Source organism: Elephas maximus, chromosome 3 (genome assembly GCF_024166365.1).
Source record: "Elephas maximus indicus isolate mEleMax1 chromosome 3, mEleMax1 primary haplotype, whole genome shotgun sequence".
NCBI classification, from domain to species: domain Eukaryota; kingdom Metazoa; phylum Chordata; class Mammalia; order Proboscidea; family Elephantidae; genus Elephas; species Elephas maximus.
Genome location: NC_064821.1, coordinates 2,336,068 through 2,357,209, shown reverse-complemented (window position 1 = coordinate 2,357,209; position 21,142 = coordinate 2,336,068). Strand labels below are relative to the sequence as shown.

The following is a 21,142-nucleotide window of genomic DNA, read 5'->3' as shown; positions in this document are numbered from 1 at the left end:
CTGGGCCAACAGGTCTGGGGGGGCATGACCACAGGGTCAACAGCACCAGTTTTTATTCTGCTTTTTAAAAACTTTTCCATTTCATTTCTAGCATTTTAACACGAGATCAGTATTTTTCCTGTTGTTTTTGCAATTAGCATTTCCTTCTTCCTCCTGATTTTTTTTTTTTCCTCCCTCCATTCTCAAATCGTGGTATCACCGGTACGTTATACCACCAGTACGTGATACCACTAGTACGTAAGCTTTTGAGAAATGTGGGAGGATTCCTGAACAATTTGAGCCTGGACCTTAAAATAAATTGATCAGCGAATAAACCAGAAAATCACTAGGTTTTCTCTAAGACGCCATCCATCTACTGCCTCTGTCCCCACTTCTTTCCACCCTGCTTCCCCTTCAGGCTGACTCCTATTCTTTCATTTCTTGGTCTCATGTAGATGTTCTCACTCTAGCATGATTTTTACACCATCGTCTCCCTTGTAAGCATTACACTTCCTTGTACAATTTTCTCTAATTGTACTCTCTATTTTAATTCAAATCCTTATTTCTAGACCTATTATTTCCGCTATAACTAGGAGCTTGTTCAGCACGTAGAATCTCAAGCCCCACCCCAGGATGGCTGAATCAAAACCCTCATTTTAACAAGATACCTGGGTTATCCACATTGACATTCAAGTATGAGAAATATGACATTCAAGTAAGGAGTGGATATATCTGACAAAGTAAATTTCAGGGCAAAGAATATTATCAGGAATAAAGAGCAATACTTCAGAAACGACAAACTGGTCCATTCTCAAAGGATATAACAATCCTAAATAACTATGTTCCCAATAACGGAGTTTCAAAACACTCGAAGCAGAAACTGACAGAGCTACGAGGAGAAACACACAAATCCACAGGTTTAACTGCTTCTTGTTGTCGTCAGGTGCTGTCATCAGTTCCAACACATAGCGACCATAGATACAACAGACCAAAACACTGCCGGTCCTGCTGTTTGAGGACCACTGTTGGAGCCACCGTGTCAATCCATCTTGTGGAGGGTCTTTCTCTTTTTTGCCGACCCTCTACCTTACCAAGCATGATGTCCTTCTCCAGGGACTAGTTCCGCTTGATAACATGTTGAAAATACGTGAGACGAAGCCTCGCCATCCTCGCTTCCAAGGAGCACTATGGCTGTACACCTTTCAAGACAGTCTTGTCAGTTCTTCTGGCAGCCCACAGCATACTCAATATTTTTCACCAACACCGTAATTCCAAGCCGTCAACTCTACTTTAGTCTTCCTTACTCATTGTCCAGTTTTCGCATGCACATGAGGTGACTGAAAATACCACAGCTTGTGTCAGGTGTACCTTAGTCCCCAAAGTGACATCTTTGCTTTTTAACATTTTAAAAAGGTCTTTTGCAGCAGATTGGCCCAATGCAATACGTCACTGGATTTCTCAACTGCTGCTTCCCAGCATGTTGATCCAAGTAAAATGAAATCCTCAACAACTTCAATCTTCTCTCCATTTATCATGATGTTGCTCATTGGTCCAGTTGTGAGGATTTTTGTTTTATGTTGGAAAAAAAAAAAATTTTTTTTTTTTTTTATGCTGAGGTGTAATCCATACTGAAAGTTGTGGTCTTTGATCTTCATTAGTAAGTGCTGCGAGTTCTCTTCTCTTTCAGCAAGCAAGGTTGAGTCATCTGCATATCACAGGTTGTTAACAAGTCTTCCTCCAATCCTGATGCAGCGTTCTTCTTCATATAGTCCCGCTTCTTGGATTTGCTCAGCATACACACTGAATAAGCATGATGAAAGGATACAACCCTGACGCACACCCTTCCTGGCTTTAAATCACACAGCATCCACTTGTTCTGTTCGAACAACTGCCTCTAGGCCTATGTACATGTTCCTTATGAGCACAATTAAGTGTTCTAGAATTCCCATTCTTTGCAATGTTATCCAAAATTTGTTATGATCCACACAGTTGAATGCCTTTGCATAGTCAATAAAACACATGTAAACATTTTTCTGTTATTCTCTGCTTTCAACCAAGATCCATATGATAACAGCAATGATTGCCCTCGTCCCACATCCTCTTCTGAATCCGGCTTGAAATTCTGGCAGTTCCCTGTCGATGTACTGCTGAAACTGCTTTTGAATGATCTTCAGCAAAATTTTATGTGGGTGTGATATGAATGATATTGTCCTGTAATTTCTGCAACCTGTCAGTTAACCTTTTTTTGGAATCTGCACAAATATGTATCTCTTGCAGTCAGCTGGTCAGGATGCAGTCTTCCAGGTTCTCCCGGCACAGACGAGTGAACACTGCTAGCTCTGCACGTGTTTGTTTAAACATCTCAGCTGATATTCGGCCAATTCCTGGGGCGGTGGTTTTTGCCAATGCCTTCGGTACCACTGGTTCTTGATCTTATGCTGCCTCCTGAAATTGCTGGTCATCAACCCGTTCTTTTGGGTACAGTCACTCTGTGTATTCCTTCCCTTTTCTTTTGATGCTTCCTGTGTCATTCAATATTTTCCTCACAGAATCCTTCAATATTGCGGTTTGAGGCTTGGATTTTTTCTTCAGTTCTTTCAGCTTGAGAAATGCCGAGTGTATTCTTCCCTCGTGGTTTTCTAACTCCAGGTCTTTGCATATGTCACTATAATACTTTTTTTGTCTTCTTGAGCAGCCATTTGAAATCTTCTCTCAGTTCTATTCCTTCATCACTTCTTCCATTCACTTTAGCTACTCTATGTTCAAGAGCAAGTTTCAGAGTCTTTCCTGACATCCACTTTGGTCTTTTCGTTCTTATCTTTTTAATGACCTTTTGTTTTCTTTGTGTATGATGTCCTTGCTGTCATTCCACAACTTGTCCAGTCTTCAGTCATGAGGGTTCAATGCATTAAAATCTACTCTTGAGATGACCCCTAAATTCAGGTGGGATATACTCAAGTTCATATTCTGGTTCTTATGGACTTGTTTTGATTTTCTACAGCTTCAGCTGGAACTTGCATATGAGCAACTGATGGTCTGTTCTGCAGTGGGCCCCTGGCCTTGTTCTGACAGATGATATTGAGCTTTCCCATCACCTCTTTCCACAGATGTAGCAGAGTTGATTCCTATGTTTTATATCTAGTGAAGTCCAAGTGTATAGTCACCATTTATTTTGTTGAAAAAAAGGTACTTGCAAGGAAGAAGTCGTTGGTCTTGAAAAATTCTATCATGTGGTCTCTGGCATTGTTTCTATCACCAAGGCCCTATTTTCCAACTACTAAACCTTCTTCCTTTCCAACTTCCACATTCCAATCATCAGTAATAATCAATGCATCTTGATTACATGTTTGATCAATTTTAAACGGCAGAAGTTGGTAAAAACTTTAATTTCCTCATCTTTTGCATTACCTGTTGGTGTGTAAATTTGAACAGTCATATTAACTGGCATTCCTTGTTGTTAGGTGTTGTCGAGTCAGTTCTGACTTATGGTGACCCTATGTATAACAGAACGAAACACCACCTGGTCCTGTGCCATCCTCACAATAGTTGTTATGCTTAATCCTACTGCTGCAGCCACTGTGTCAACCCATCTCATTGAGGGTCTTCCTCCTTTTTGATGACCCTCTACTTTACCAACATGATGTACTTCTCCAGGGACTGGTCCTTCCCAATAACACGATAAAAGTATGTGAGAGGAAGTCTTGCCATCCTTGCTTCTAATAAGCATTACAGCGGTACTTCTTCCAAGATTTGTTTATTCTTCTCGCAGTCCGTGGTATATTCAATATTCTTCACCAACACCCTAATTCAAAGGCATCAATTCTTCTTTGGTCTTTCTTGTTCATTTTCTAGCTTTGACACGCATATGAGGCGACTGAAAACACCATGGCTTGGGTCAGGCGCACCTTCATCCTTAAAGTGACATCTTTTTCTTTCTTTTTTTAACACTTTAAAGAGGTCCTTTGCAGCAGATTTACCCAATGCAATGTGTCTTTTGATTCCCTGACTGCTGCTTCCATGGCTGTTGATTGTGGATCCAAGTAAAATGACATCCTTGACAACATCAATCTTTTCTCCGTTTATCATGATGCTGCCTACTGGTCCAGTTGGGAGGATTTTTGTTTTCTTTATGTTGAGATGTAATCCATATTGAAGGCTGTGGTCTTTGATCTTCATCAGTAAGTGCTTCAAGTCCTCTTCACTTTCAGCAAGCAAGGTTGTGTGATCTGCATACCGCAGATTATTAATGTGTCTTCCACTGATCCTGATGCCTCCTCCTTCTTCATATAATCCAGCTTCTCCTATCATTTACTCAGCATACAGACCTTTCTTGACTTTAAACCATGCGGTATCCCCTTGTTCTGTGTGAACGACTGCCTCTTGATCTATGTACAGGTTCCTCATGAGTACAACTAAGTGTTCTGGAATTCTCATTCTTTTCAATGTTACCCGTAATTTGTAATGATCCACACAGTTGAATGCCTTTATATAGTCAATAAAACACAGGTAAACATCTTTCTGGGATCCTCTGCTTTCAGCCAGGATCCATCTGACATCAGCAATTACATCCCTTATTCCATGTCTTCTTCTGAATCAGGCTTGAATTTCTGGCAGTTCTCTGATGATGCACTGCTACACAGCTTTTGAATGATCTTCAGCAAAATTTAACGTGCGTGTGATATTAATGATATTGTTCAATAATCCACATTGTTTACCACCTTTCTTTGGAATGGGTACAAATATGGATCTCTTCTAGTCGGTTGGCCAGGTAGCTGTCTTCCAAATTTCTTGGTATAGACGAGTGAACACCTCCAGGGCTGCATCTGTTTGTTGAAACATTTCAATTGGCATTCTGTCAATTCCTGGAGACCTGTTTTTTTGCCAACATTGTCAGTAAAGCTTGGACCTCTTTCTTCAGTACCATCAGTTCTTGATCATGTGCTAACTCCTGAAATGGCTGAACATCAATCAATTCTTTTGGTACAGTGACTCTGTGTATTCCTTCCATCTTCTTTTGATGCTTCCTGTGTCATCTAATATATTCCCTGTAGAATTCTTCAATATTGCAACTCGAGGCTGGGATTTTTTCTTCATTACTTTCACCTTGGGTCTGCCATTTAGGCGTAGGGATATTATCTTATCACTGACAGCACTGTATTTCAGGATAGATCTTCAAATGTTCTCTTTGACGATGCATGTGCCGCTATTCCTCTTCAATTTTTCACTCCCGGCATAGGAGACCATATGAGTGTCTCAATCAAAACAGCCAATTTTCTCCATTAGCACTCTCTAAATTTAATTGACATCCTTATTCTATACTTAATATCTCCAGCATAAGATAGGATCTTGTTCAGTGTGTAGAACCTCAAGCCCCACCCCAGAACTGCTTAATCAAAATCCGCATTTTAACAAGATCACTTGGTTATCCACGATGACATTCAAGCATGAGAAACATTCACCGATCTATAACCTGTAACTCAAGGAATAAGCAGTCTACAAACGGATGCCCTTGGACCATCTACATCTACATTATATCACTGCGCTATCAATCTCCACGTCTAGGCCTCCTCACAGTCTTCCTTAAATTGTTCATAACAAGCTCCTGCCTGACGTCCTTCAATCATGCTTGTCAATTTCAAAATCTTTCTGCAGCACAAAACCAAAAAAAAACAAACCCAGTGCCACTGAGTTGATTCCGACCCATAGTGACCCTATACGACAGAGCAGAACTGCTCCATAGAGTTTCCAAGGAGCCCTGGTGGGTTCAAACTGCCAACCCTTTGGTTAGCAGCCGCAGCACTTAACCACTACGCCACCAGGGTTTCCAGCACAAGAAATGCTTAATGCCTGTCACTGGCTGTCCACTGGCCTTCAAAGTCCCCAGAGTGGTCAGCATGGTTCTAGGACTACCTAATGCCCATCACTGGCTGTTCACTGGCCTTCAAAGTCCCTGGAGTGGTCACCATGGTTCTAGGACTGCTTAATGCCCATCACTGGCTGTTCACTGGCCTTCAAAGTCCCCGGAGTGGTCACCATGGTTCTAGGACTGCTTAATGCCCATCACTGGCTGTCCACTGGCCTTCAAGAAGCCCAGAGCAGTCAGCATGGGTCTAAACGACCTGTGGCCACTGCCTCCTCCAATCTGGATTATACAGGCACCCTCACCCCCAATTTGTTCTCTCTGCTTTGATCATCTCTTTCATCAAGGAATGGCTGATACTGGGTTCTCTGCTGCCTCAGGGATTTACACATTCATTTTTCCCAACTGAAATACTCTTTCCACTCCTACCCAATCCGCACATTATCAGCCCTACACAACCATGCATGGAGCTGACAAAAACTAATTTTCTGAGTCTTCGCTAAAATCATTTTCCTTTTGAAACAATCTAACGTAAAAAAAAAAAAACCCAAACCCATTGTTGTCAACTTGATTGGTCCTTTTTTTCCTACAGGTATCAGATGTGCCTGATTTTTCATGATTTATTTAAAACTGTCTCCCATGGTGGACTGTAAATCTATGGCTAGACACTAGGTATTTTGTTTTCCTGTTTCTTCTGGCCTAGGATACTGAAGACCAAGGACACACATAGATCATCGCCTGTTGTACATACTTTTGAGCAGCACTATCCAAGGGAACTTTCTGTGAAGATGGACACGTTCTGTCTCTGCACAGTCCCATATGGTAGCCCACTGGACCCATGTGGGGCTGTTTAGCACTGAACATATGACTAGTGCAACTGAGGAACTAAACTTTGTAAGTTTTAATTAATTTTAATTGAAATAGCAACATCTGGCCAGTTGACATCACAGCTCTAGCGGACTCACCAGAACCCTAAGCGGCCAACACAGCAGGGTGGGTGTGAAAGCTGCCAACACCACAATGCACAGCTTTCTTATGAATTCTTAGTTACTAAGAATTCCCCTCAGATAACTTACATTTCCTAAAGTCCTAATCCATGCCAGAGCTGTGCTCTTCTTTTCTTTTGGCTTGAAGCTTCAGAAATGGGAATGGAGCCTGTGTCAGAGGCCACAGTTGGATTCCTCGTGGCCAGGAGGAGACAACCTACAGGTTGAGATGTGGGCTCTTGGGTACCAGCAGACTCAGGCACTAAACCCTTCCATAGTCCACCTGGGCCAGTCGGGACTGTGTGGCTCTGAAACCTAACGTGTCCTGTTGCATACGGAAACAGAACTGGCCCAAGCAAGGTAACATTCAGCTCAACTTGCCTGTATTTACGTGGCTGAAGTTAATGTCAACCTAAACTGGATTTACTTCATTCTGAAGACTGCAATGGTATTTAAACACAGAATTGAGAGGGAATAACTGAGGGGATAGAGGGGCACTCTCTGAGGAGGTGACATCTGAAATGAGACCTGAATTACAAGAATTATCAAATTCCTAGGGTTAAAAAGTTTTCCTCCCATCAGAAGAAATATCTGGTGCAAAGACTGAAAGGCAGGAAAAATCCTGACATCTCTGAAAAGGGTTTTTAAAATTGTGTCAAGAGCTATAAGTTTAAGTTGGAGAGCTGTACACAAGTCTGAACACGTAGGATATTGTTGGCCAGTGTAAAACAGGTGGATTTTATTCTATATATGATTGAAGCTTACTTGGTTTACATTGTGTAAATATGCCTCTTGCTCCTGGGAGGAGATTACACCTTCTTGTGATAGAAGCAAAAGTAGAAGAAAGTTTAGAGGCTGCTCTCACAAGGTAGCTCTCTCGCTGAGCAGCTTGGACTATTCCCCTAGCTTAGCGAGTGGATGCTGATGCCGCTTACCGGTTGGGAAAACCAGGTGAGAAGTAGATATGTCAGGTGAGACTGTAAAAGCTCCGTCTTGGACACGTTAGGTTTCAGAGCCACACAGTCCTGACTGGCCCAGGTGGACTATGGAAGGGTTTGGTGCCTGAGTCCGCTGGTACCCAAGAGCCCACATCTCAACCTGTAGGTTGTCTCCTCCGGGCCACGAAGAATCCAAATGTGGCCTCTGAAACAGGCTCCATTCTCACTTCTGAAGCTTCAAGCTAAATGAAAGGAAGAGCACAGCTCTGGCATGGATTAGGACTTTAGGAAATGTAAGTTATCTGAGGGGAATTCTTAGTACCTAAACTAGGAAAATTCAGTAGTTTTGAATGAAGGTTTGAATTTCAGGTGAAGGGACTACATTACCAGTCACGTCTCCAAGAACTTCAGTCCAAAAAGGGAGTACTTTTAGAATACCAACCTCTAGGGAAGGGAAAAATAAAAGACACCACATTCTTCTACCAATGTTGACATTACAAGCGGTGTTTAGTGACCATTTTTATTCTATGCACTTCTGAACTTTTGACATGTGCAATATTTTTATTATTTTTAAAAATAAGAATATTTATTTTCTCCACATGCTAGTTTTCAACAATGGATTCCAAGATACAATACCTAAAGCACACGCAATAAAAGACAAAACAGATAAATTAAAAACCTTACGCATCAAAGGACACCACCAACAAAGTGAAGAGACAACCTACAGAATGGGAGAAAATACAGCGAAATCTGTAAAAGCCGAAACTCGCTTGGGACTGCCTTGTTCTTCCCGGTCTCGCAAGTTTTCACCTTTGACAGGGTGCAGCCTTACCACCTTCCTAACACTTGTTTTAGTGGAAAATATATGAGTTTTCCTTCTCTGACAGGTTTCCACCTCACACGGGTTCTGGCTTTCACATATTTTACTGTATTTGGGAATGAAATATCTCATAAGAGTCTGGTATCCAGAGTATATAAAGAACTACCATTCAATAACATACAGGCAAACCATTTCAAAAATAGGGCAAAACCTTAAACAGACATTTCACCAAAGATGATACAGAAGTGGTCGATAAACACATGAAAAGATGGAACGCAAGTCAAAACCACCTCATCCCTACTAGGAGGGCTACTATCGGAAAAACAGAAAACAACAAGGGATGCGGAGAACGTGGAGCAGTTGCTGTTAGGACTGTAAAATGACGAAGTCTCTGTGGAAAAGTTTAGCGGTTCCTCAAAAACTTAAATATACAATTACCCTGTGGCCCAGAAATTTCCATCTCTATGAGTGCTGATGGCGTGGATGGTTAAGTACTCGGCTGCTAAGCACAAGGTCGGTGGTTCAAACTCACCCGGTGGCTCTGTGGGAGAAAGCCCTAGTGATTCCATAAAGACTACAACCGAGAAAACCCGATGGCACCGTTCTACTCTGTCACATGGGACCACTGGGAGTCTGAAATCACCCTGACAGCTCCTGACAACAACAGCCATACACCCAAAAGGCTTGAGAGCAGAGAAGCAGGCAGGTGTTTTTACACCAATGCTCACTGCAGCACTATTCACAATAGCCCAAAAGTGAAAAACCCAAATGTCCACCACGGACAAAGCAAACGGAATACCACCCAGTCATAAAGAGAAAGGAAGTTCTCATAAAGGCGACCACATGGGTGAACCTTGAAAACACTATGCTAAGTGAAACCAATCAGACAAAAAGGACAAGTATTGTGCAATCCCAAACCCAGTGCCGTAGAATCGATTCCGACTCACAGCGACCCTACAGGACAGAGTAGAACTGCCCCATAGGGTTTCCAAGGAACACCTGGAGGATTCGAACTGCCGACCTTTTGGTTAGCAGCCGTAACACTTAACCACTATGCCACCAGGGTTTTCTGTACAATTCCTCTTGAATGAAATACACAGAACAGGCAAGTGTACAGAGACCAAATGGTTACCAGGGGTGGAGGGAGGGGAGTTCATGGTTAAGAGGCACCCGGTGTCGGCTGAAGGTGATGGAAGAGCCAGAAACTGACAGTGGTGATGGCTGTACAACGTGGTGAAAGTAATTAATGTTACGGAATTGTACACGTAAAAGTGGTTGAAGTACGGAAAGGTTTTGTTATATACATTTTACCACACACACACAAAAAAAAGCATGAAATGACATCATTAAAAGAAAACAAGTCTCGGGGAACATCTAGCTCAACTGGCATAACACAGTTATGAAGAAAATGTTCTATAGTTTACTTTGGTGAGTAGCATCTGGGATCTTAAAAGTCTGTGAGTGGCTATGTAAGATACTCCACTGGTCTCACCCCGTCTGGAGCAAAAGAGAATGCAGAAAACCGAAGACACAAGAGAAAGATCAGTGCAAAGGACTAATGGACACTACCACGGCCTCCACCAGACTGAGCCCAGCACAACTAGGTGGTGCCCGGCTACCGCCACCAGCTGCTCCGGCAGGGATCACAATAGAGGGTCCTGAACAGAGCCGGAGAAAAATGTAGAACAGAATTCTAACTCACAAAAAAAAAAAGACCAAGCTTGCTGGTCTGCAGAGACTGGAGAAACCCTGAGAGTATGGCCCCCAAACACCCTTTTAGCTCAGTAATAAAGTCACTCCTGAGGTTCACCCTTCAGCCAAAGATTAGACAGGCCCATAAAACAAAACGAGACTAAATGGGCACACCAGCCCAGGGGCAAGGAATAGAAGGCAGGAGGGGATAGGAAAGCTGGTAATAGGGAACCCCAAGGTTGAGAATGCGAGAATGTTGACATGTTGTGGGGTTGGCAACCGGGATCACAAAACAATACATGTACTAACTGTTTTAATAAGAAGCTAGTTTGTTCTGTAAACCTGCAACTAAAACACAATAAGAAAGGAAAAAAAATTTAGTTTCTTGGTCTGAGTATGTCAGCAAAAGCAGGGAAATTTAGATACTATGGGAATACAAGGAGTAAAGTGGGTGCTTCAAAGATTTAATGCCAATCTTAGGCTGCACGAACGTCTAATACCAATCCCACTGCCACAGGGTCAATTCTGACTCACAGTGACCCCGTGAGGTAGGGTAGAATTGTCCCACTGGGTTTCCGAAGCTGAAACATCTACAGAAGCAGACTGCCACATCTTTCTCCATAAAGGTCTGGTGGGTTGGAACAGCTGACCTTCCTGTTAGCAGCTGAGAGCTTAACCACCACACCACCAGGGCTCCTTTTGTACTAACCTAGAGAAATAAAATCACGTTTGAGAACTGCAGTGTGTAAAGCATGGACCTTTTAACGTAACTGACTCTGGATCACCTTTTATTAATATGAAGAAAAAAAAAAAAAACAAAAATCAGGACTACTTCCATAACAAAAAAAATCACATGAAATATAATTCTAAGTAGTAAAAAAAAAAAAAAAAGAGTTTATGCTTATTGCACTGGACTTCCCAATGATTTCTCAAACAGGACACTTAAATATGCTCCATGGGGTTTTCAGTGCTGTGGACTTCCAGAAGCAGATCACCAGGACTGATTTCCAAGGCACGTCTGGGTGGGTTCAAACCACCAACTTTCCAGCTAGTGATCTTAACTTTTTCCACCACCCAGGGACTCCCTACTTGACACTTTCTTTGTAAAATAATTATTACAAAAGATGAGGTGATTTTTGCAACACTGTACTACGGCTGACCCTCTAGGATCTGCTGAAGTATTTTAATTAGTCTCACCAATACTCACTGTTCTGACATCGGGCATATGCATAATTTTTGTTCTAAGAAGCCTTCAACCTTTTAAGAAGTGTGGTTCTTTGGGAGCAAAAATTAGGGATTAATCACCAGCATCCAGTCCAGCACAGGTCACAGACTGGCTGTGCGATCTCTATAAACCCCACATCGCCTGCATTAAACTTGCTCAGCAACATCGCTTTTTACATCAGACCAATTAGGATTGTAGCTCACACAGTCATGATGAAAATTTCTGCTTTACAGCCAGAGAAATTCCTTGGAACATACCGCTTACTAAATATCTGCCTCCTGAAATTGGGATATAGTGCTAAATGTGTGTACTAATTCCAACTCACGCTTCTCTACTCTTTATGTCTTACATACTTATAACCACTAAAGGAGGGGGATATACTCCTCACCACAGTCTTCATTTTTGTATGACCAGCAATACTCCACAGAAGTCCTGCCTGAGGAAGCACAGAAAACAAAGAGGAGCCATGTTAGGCAGGGAAACTGTGGTCAGGGATATGCCCCTTGGTGTAAGAACAGACCTGAATTTCAGTTCAGACGCTGCCACTTACTAGATATTTCTCCATGGGCAAGCTCTTTAAATCAACCCAGATTATTACTTTAGTAAAATGCTGCAAATACTCCCTACCTCACAGTGTTGTTTTGAGAATAAAATGAGGTGCAGTGTATAAAGAACTTAGCACAATGCCCAGCGCTTCTGGAAAAGCTCAATAAATGGTCAATACACATACAGGACAAGGGTGATGGAGGCCTGATGAGGAGCTCGACATGACTGCAGTGTCTGTCTGTCTGTGGGCGTGTCTGTCCGTCTGTCTGTCTGTGGGCGTGTCTGTGTCTGTGTGTTTGTCCGTCTGCGGCTGCGCGTGTCTGTCTGTGGGCACGTCTGTGTCTGTCTGTCTCTGTGTATCTGTCTGTCTGTGGGCATGTCTGTCTATGTGTCTGTCTGTGGGCATGTGTGTGCCTGTGTCTGTCTGTCTGTCTGCCTGCGGCCGCATGTCTACGTATCTGTCTGTCTGTGGGCGTGTCTGTGTCTGTGTGTCTGTGGGCCTGTGTGTGTGTCTGTGTCTCTCTGTATGTCTGTCTGTGGGCCTGTGTGTGTGTCTGTGTCTCTCTGTATGTCTGTCTGTGGGCGTGTGTGTGTCTGTGTCTCTGTCCGTCTGCGGCCGTGCATGTCTGTCTGTGTCTCTGTGTGTCTGTCTGTGGGCGTGTGTCTGTCTGTCTGTGGCTGCGCGTGTCTGTGTGTCTGTGGGCGTGTCTGTGTCTGTCTGTCTGTGGGCATGTCTGTCTGTCTGTGGGCATGCGTGTGCCTGTCCGTCTGTGTCTGTCCGTCTGCGGCCGCGTGTGTCTGTCCGTGTGTCTGTCTGTCTGTGGCTGGGCATGTCTGTCTGTCCGTCAGCGGCCGTGCGTGTCTGTGCCTCTCTGTGTCTGTCTGTGGGAGTGTCTGTCTGCCTGTGGGCATGTCTGTGTCTGTCTGTGGGCTTGTGTGTGTCTGTGTCTGTGTGTCTGTCCGTCTGTGTCTCTCTGTGTGTCTGTAGGCATGTGTGTGTGTGTGTCTGTCCGTCTGTGGCCGTGTCTCTGTCTGCCCGTCTGTCTGTCTGTGTCTGTGTGTCTATCTATCTGGGGGCGTGTCTGTCTCTGTGTGTCTGTCTGTCTGTGTCTCTGTCTGTGTTTGTCTGTCTGTGTCTGTCCGTCTGTGTCTCTCTGGGTGTCTCTGTCCGTCTGCTGCCGCGCGTGTCTGTCTGTGGGCGTGTCTGTGTCTGTCTGTCCGTCTGCGTCTGTCTGTCTGTCCGTCTGCGGCCGCGCGTGTCTGTCTGTGTCTCTCTGTGTGTCTGTCTGTGGGCGTGTCTGTGTCTGTCTGTCCCTCTGTGTGTCTGTCTGTCTGTCCGTCTGCGGCCGCGCGTGTCTGTGTCTGTCTGTCCGTCTGTGTCTCTCTGTGTGTCCCTGTCTGTCTGTCTGTCCGTCTGTGTCTCTCTGTGTGTCCCTGTCTGTCTGTCTGTCCCTCTGCGTCTCTGTCTGTCCGTCCGTCTGCGGCCGCGCGTGTCTGGGCGCCGGCCCAGGAGGCCGAGGAGCCCGGCGGAGGCCGCACGGTCACGACGAGAACAGAGAAGCCCGCGGAGCGCGGGGAGCGGAGCATCTAGACTCAGGCCGACGAGCCCCGCTCCTCACAGCCCCCCGGGGACGCCGCCGCCGCTGCTCCGAGAAGCTCACCTGCGCGCGGCGACGATGCCCACGCTCTCACCTGGGAAGGCGGCGAGAGACGCGGGTCCCCACCGCCTCGGCCTCCGGAAAGCAGCGGCGCCCGCGGGCCCGGGGTCGCGCAGGAAGCGGCGGAGACGGAGAGACCGGGGTGGCGAGGGGAGCGGGAGCCGCGCCCTCAGAGCCGGGACGGGGGCCCGCGGGTCGCCCGCTAGGGGAGCCGGCGGACCGGAAACAGAACGGCACTGACTTCTAGCCGGAGCGGGGGGCGACGGACCGCGGCTGCCCATTCGTGGACACACTGTTCCGCTTCCGGCCGCGGGACGCTTGGTGCCTCAGGGAAGGGTTTCCGTGCGCGAACCTGGAGGGCTCTGACTAGTGACCGTGGGGCTCAGTGGTTCCCCCCTTTTATATGGGATCTGACCGCGGCTGCCCTTATTTCCTCTCGAGAAAAAAGTCTAGGTTTTCTTAAATGCAGCAGAAACGCGGATTTCAACAGTCGAAGATACCTTTCGGAAGCAGAGAAAGTTGGTATTTGCATATTTGGCTATTTGAAAACTTTACCGTGTTCTTTAGAGAAATCATTTCTTGCTCCTCATAAGCATTTCCCCGTCTTTGGAGCTGTGGAGTCTCTAGTGCGGCTTCTGGTTCACGGTTTGTCATCTCTTAGAGATACCAGGTATCGTTCCCTCAGAGCAGGCGGAGTCTGTGCAGACCCAGCCTGACCCCTCCAGGCGCTGAGGACCCTGGAGAGAGGAGTTTTCCAGGGTGAGAGGCTGGAAGGTACCAGTGGTTCTCAGGGCCAGTAGGGCGAAGGCGAAGGACCTTTGAAAATGACAACTGTAAATAGTTTTTCCTTTTTTCCATACTATGTTAAGAAAAACAAAACAAAACGTGTTGCCATCTAGTCAATTCCGACTCAAAGCGACCCTATAGGACAGAGTAGAACTGCCCTACAGGGATTCCAAGGAGTGGCTAGCGGATTCCACCTGCCGACCTTTTGGTTAGCAGCCAAGCTCTGAACCACTGCACCACCAGGGCTCCTCTGATACGTATGTAAAAAAAAAAAAAATTTTTTTTATTCTAGTAAAATGGCACATAGTGTGTACTAATCTTAAGTGTACAACGCGATGAATGTTTACATCTGGATATACACTCATATAACCTCCGAGATCAAGTTAGGAAAATTTTCAGATCCCCTCCTGCCCTCCTCCCAGTTGGCATTCACCCTAGGAGCAACCAGTCCTCTGACTTATTCCATAGGTAAGATTTCCCCGTTTTGAACTTCAAATAATCTGAATAATACTGTATGAAGTACGTTGTGTCTGACTTCTTCTAGTCAACATAATGTCTGTGAAATTTTAGCTATGTTGTTGCACAGAGCAGCAATTTATTATCTTTTTTGTTGCTGTGTTTTATTCCAATGGATGAATATACCACAATTTTTCTTATTCCTGTATTCATTCATTTTATTCTGTTGTTAAAATTTGTATTATAACCCAGCATACAGTCTATCTTACTGAATATTCAATGAGCACTTGGAAATAATGTGTCTGATGCTGTTGTTGGGTGGAGTGTTTAATAAACGTCAATTAGGTCAAGATGGTTGATGGTGTTTGTCTTAGTCATCTAGTGTTGCTATATCAGACATACCACAAGTGGGTGGGTTTAACAAACAGAAATTTATTTTCCCACAGTTTAGGAGGCTAGAAGTCCCAGTTCAGGGCTCTGGCTCTAGGGGAAGCATTTCTCTCCCTGTAGGCTATGGGGGAAGTTCCTTGTCTCTTCTGAGTTTCTGCTGCTGGGTGATCAGCATGTGAACTGTCATGTATCTTCCCCCATCTCTGCTCCTCTCCCTTGCTTGTTTAATCTCTTTTATATCTCAAAAGAGATTGACTCAAGGTACACCCTGCACTATTCCTGCCTCATTAACATAACAAAGACAAGCCATTCCCAAATGGGATTATAACCACAGGCATGTTGTTGTTGTTGTTAGGTGCTGTCGAGTCTGTTCCCTGTATCAGGTACAACAGAACGAAACACTGCATGGTCCTGCGCCATCTTCACAATCGTTGTTATGCTTGATCCCATTGTTGGAGCCACTGTGTCAGTCCATTTCCTTGAAGGTCTTCCTCTTTTTTGCTGACCCTCTACTTTATCAAGCATTATGTCCTTCTCCAGGGACTTGTCCCTCCAGACAACATGTCCAAATTTGGTGAGACACAGTCTTGCCATCCTTGCTTCTAAGGAGCATTTTGGCTTTGGTTCTTCCAAGACAGATTTGTTTATTCTTTTGGCAGTCCACTGTATATTCAATATTCTTCACCAACAGTGTTGCAGTGGGTAAAGCAATGGACTACTAACAAAAAGGTCAGCTGTTCGAAACCACTATGGGCTCCACGGCAGAAAGATGTGGCAGTCTGCTTCTGTAAAGATTTATAGCCTTGAAAACCCTATGTGGTCACTATGAGTCGGATTCAACTAGACGGCAGTGGTTAACCACAGGTTAGGCTTTACAAAACATGTATTTGGGGGACACAATTCACTCCATAACAGTGTTGTTCAGATCTACAATATGCTTGCTGACTTCCATATCTGTCTTAGTTATCTAGTACTGCTGTAACAAATACAACAAGTGGATGGCTTTTAGAAACAAATTTATTTTCTCACAGTTTAGGAGGCTAGAAGTCTGAATGCAGGGTGCTGGCTCCAGGGAAAGGCTATCTCTGTCAACTCTGGTGGAAGGTCCTTGTCTCTTTTGAGCTTCTGCTCCTGGACAATCTTCATGTGGCTTGGCATATTTCTTCTTCTATTTTTGCTGGCCAGAGACACAGACTACACTAATCCTGCATCATTATCGCAACAGAAAACTCATTCCTAAATGGGATTATAACCACAGTCATGGAGGTTAGGATTTATGAAACACGTTTTTTGGTGACACAATTCAATCCATAACAATATCCTTGTGAAGATGGGAGGACGTTGGTGAAAACATAGTTGAGAAAACAAAGAGAATTATGATGAGGTCAAAATGTTCATGAATAAAGGAAATATGATTAAGGGATTTTCAAGTGCTTGGGAAATTTTGTTTCGTGTTAATAGTATACTCAGGGGCAAATCACATCCCCAGTGTGTTGCTGAAGATGCTGCTGGGCAATATGGACCATTGATCCAATATGGAATTTATCTCTTCTTGGGTTTGGTTTGCCAAAGGGTTTTGTTTTTATAATTTTGAACAAGATTACAGAAAAGGGGACATATTACATATTCATCATCCTGCTAACTTCCTATGATAAAAGGCATCAAGGTAAGTTGACTGTTAAGAGGGTTCAAATGCCATAACACACCATTACCCAAGGTTATTATTGTCAAGAAGGCTGAATAGTGCGCTGTCTCAAAGTTCAAATTTTAGAGTCTGAATCCTAGCTCTGCCATGTACCAGCCTGGAGTTTTTGTTTGTTTTTGGTCAAGTCACTTCACCTCCCTCAGCCTCAGTTTCCTCTTATATGAAATTGGAGATATAGGAGTACCTCCTCCATAGGTTGTATGAGATTATCTACTCGTGCTCTGCTTTTCTTCCATCCCTTCCTCCTCCTTTTTGTAATGATACTGTGATTTTCCTTTGGGGAGCTGCCCTCCTTTAGTGTGGTTCAAATAGTTCTAATAAGGTGGACCTCACTTCCCAGCTGTAAGGATAGGTGGGTGACCCATGCATGGTACTAAGAGAACCCTGTTGTTGTTGTTGTTGTTAGATACCATTGAGTTGCTTCCAACTCACAGCGACCCCATGTACAACAGAATGAAACACCACCTGGTCCTACACCATCCTGACAATCGTTGTTATGTATGGGCCCATCGTTGCAGCCACTGTGTCAATCCATCCCATTGAGGATCTTTCCCATTTTTGCTGACTCTCTACTTTACCAAGCATGATGTCCTTCTCCAGGGTTGTTTGGTCCCTCCTGATAACATGTCCAAAGTATGTGGGATGAAGTCCCTCCATCTCTCTTTCTAAGGAACATTCTGTCTGTACTTCTTCCAAGACAGATTTGTTTGTTCTCCTTATGGATTGAATTGTGTCCCCCCAAAATATGTGTCAACTTGCTTAGGCCATGATTCCCAGTATTGTGTGGTTGTCTTCCATTTCATGATTAATGTAATTTTCCTATTTGTTGTAAACTCTAATCTTTGCCTGTGGTTATTGAGGCAAAATTGGGTTATATTAAAGAAGATTAGGGTGGGATGTAACACTCTTGCTTAGGTTGCGCCCTCTTGCTTAGGTCGCGTCCCTGATCCAATGTAAAGGTAGTTTCCCTGGGGTGTAACCTACATTATCTTTTATCTTACAAATGATAAAAGGAAAGAGAAGTGAGCAGGGGGGCTCATACCACCAAAAAAGCAGCACCGGGAGCAGAATGCATCCTTTGTACCTGGGGTTGCTGAGGAGAAGCTCCTAGTCCAGGAAAAGATTGATGAGAAGGGCCTTCCTCCAGAGCTGACAGAGAGAGAAAGCCTTCCCTGGAGCTGATGCCCTGAACTTGGACTTCTAACTTACTAGACTGTGAGAAAATGAATTTCTCTTTGTTAAAGCCATGCGCTTGTTGTATTTCTGTTATAGCAGCACTAGATAACTAAGTTCTTATAGCAGTCCATGGTATATTAAATATTCTTTGCCAACCCCGTAATTCAAACTCCTCAATTCTTTTTTGATCTTCCGTATTCATTGTACCATGGGCACAGTGATTGGCTCAGCAGTTTACATGTGATCTGCATAAGGCAAACCAGAATTCATTCTAGGACTTTTGCCGAGGTTGTTGGGGGAACTGCGCTAGGGTTGTTACCTTGGTATCATGTAAGCATGGAATTGATGGCATTCACCTCATAATAACATGAGGATAGTCTATGGATAAAGCAACTTAAAGAGAAGTAGAGCAAAGAAAAAGACATTGTCCTGATGATATTATTGAGCCCGTGGATACAGCCATGTCTATAGCCAGCTTTCCCAAAGACTTCTAAGCAAATGAGCCATTTTTTTAACATAAAATATCTTGATCTGTATTTTTACTAACTGCAGTCAAAAGATTCTTTATTAATTTTGGCTTATTGGGATAATAAAGTGAGATGATACATTTAAAATGCTTAACACCTGACGAAGAATTACTCCTCAATCAATAATATCTATTATTATTATCAGGGCTGAGTCAAAAGGTTTTGGATTTTTGGTGACATCTAATGGAAAAGGTGGAACAATTTGCTTTCTGAAAACCATTGTGAGGGTAATTCAGAGAACTTTTGAGTTTTGCTAAAACTTTTTATTTGAGGACACTAGGTTGTTGGACAAATTACTCTAAAAAAAAGCACAAAGGCATATAATTTGGGTCTTTTACAGACAATGTGATTTGTCTTTCCAATGAGTTGAGAGGAAGACCAAGCAAATATTTTAAAGTAGAGAGCTGAAGTCACAGGATGTCATAGTGTTTGGTGTTTCTGATGGTTAAGGTTGTGTGTTGACTTGGCTGGGCCATGATTCTCAGTGGTTTGCAGCTACGATGCAGTTTAGCAGCTACGTAATGATGTAATTACTTCCATAAAGCGATCTAATATAATGTAGTCACCTCCATGATGAAATCGGTTATGAGCAGCCAATCAGTTGAAAGGGATTTTCTCTGGGGGTATGGCCTGCATCCAGCACAGGTGGACTTTCTAGCATAGCTCGAGGGATTTTGCTTGCTCTGGATCCTGCAGCTGGCTCCGGTTCGTCTCACCTCCAGTTTTTGGGACTTAAGCTAGCAGCTTACCTGCTGATCTTAGGATTCGTCAGCTGTCTGATCTGCTGATCTTGAGTTCATCAGCCCCTGCATTTATGTGAGTCAGAAGAAGCCTCCAGCCTGACCCAGGGGCTTGGGACTTTCCAGCCACTACAACCGTATAAGCCATTTCCTTGATATAAATCTCTCTCTCTGTATATGTGTATATGTATATGCATATGTATATATATGCCTCACTGATTTTGCTTCTGTAGAGAGCACAGCCTAGGATATTTGGTACCAATAGTGGTTTTAGAGAAACAAAATTGTAAGGATGAATTTTCTAAATTGCTTCTCAAGTCTGTTTACTCTTAAAGATGTTGATGACTCTGCTTCTGGTAGTAAAGAGGGCACAGCTAATCCATGGCAGGAGGTGGCAAAAGAAATACAAAAAATATCACCACCAATAGATCAGGTATCGTGAGAGGTGAGGCTCTGAGTAAGCGCATGTTTGATACCGTTCTACAATTTTGTCACAATGAGAAGTATAAGGAATCTGGTTATTTGGTCCTACTTTCAATAGACAAAGTGGTGAAAGAAAGAGATGAGCTCAGGGCTTCAGAGTCAAAGCTCAATCACCCCATAAATGACTTCAAAGTTTCTATTTGTGCCTTGAAAGAATGCCTTATTTCTTGCAGTAACAGAGCTCATATTGCTGAAAACAAAACCCAGAGCCTCACTGTAAGAGTGACTGAATTACAATGCAAATTAAACTCCTAACATTGAATGGTGTCTGAAATTAAAGATTGATTAGGAAGAATGGGATCCTGAAACTTGGGGTGGAGATATATGGGCAGATATTCAAGAATCTGGAACACCGAGCCTCTAAATTCCATTGAATCAATTTTGTCAAGAGAACCAGCCCTCTCACACCCATCTGAAGAGATTACTCCCAACTCTGTCTGCTAGACCACCCTCCCCAGTAAAACCAGTGGCCCCTCCACACCCATCAGATGAGATTAACCCAGCTACATCTAAGTCATCCCCTGGGGAAATGTCTTAGGCTGAGATATCTAGAGAAGCAAAACCAGTAGAATGTATAAGTATATATATATATATATATATGTTACTGTTAGGTGCCATCAAGTCAGTTCCGACTCATAGTGACCTTATGTACAACAGAATGAAAACTGCCCAGTGTTGCACCATCCTCATGATCGTTGTCATGCTTGAGCTCATTGTTGCAACCACCGTGGCAATCCGTCTCGTTGAGGGTCTTCCTTTTTTTTTCACTGACCCTCCGCTTTATGAAGCATGATGTCCTTATCAGAGACTAGACCCTCCTGATAACATGTCCAAGTTACAAGACACGAAGTCTCGTCATCCTCGTTTCTAAGGAGCATTCTGGCTGTACTTCTTCCAAGACAAACTTCTTTGTTCTTTTGGCATTCCATGGTGTATATATAGAGAGAGAAAGATGTATATCAAGGAAATGGCTCATGCAGTTGTAGAGGCTGGAACATCCCAAGTCTGTGGGTCAGGTAGAGGTTTTTCCTAATTAAAGTAGCCACAGGGGCTGGCGAACCCAAAATCAGCAGGTCAGAAATCAGGGCTGTGGCTCACAGGCCTCAAACATTGACAAATCCCAAGATCAGTAGACAAGATGGCAGTTAAGCTGCTAGCTCAAGTCCCAAAAACTA

General features: G+C 43.8%; 1 protein-coding gene across 5 annotated transcripts in view; it reads right to left on the bottom strand.

Moving 5' to 3' along the window:
* LOC126071868 (zinc finger protein 345-like) overlaps positions 1-21,142 on the bottom strand; it is a 245,407-nt gene that overhangs the window by 78,107 nt on the left and 146,158 nt on the right. For 3 of the 5 annotated variants that reach the window (XR_007516390.1, XM_049876249.1, XM_049876257.1), the window contains exon 1: positions 13,708-14,010. The exons of 1 other annotated variant lie outside the window; for it this stretch is intronic. Coding sequence is in view for 3 of the 4 variants with exons in the window: in XM_049876249.1 (XP_049732206.1) it covers positions 13,708-13,985 (278 nt within the window). In the remaining variant the exon portion in view is untranslated. Of the gene's footprint in view, positions 1-13,707; positions 14,011-21,142 lie in introns of those variants that run through there. One more of the 5 variants, XM_049876259.1, reaches the window with a different exon arrangement.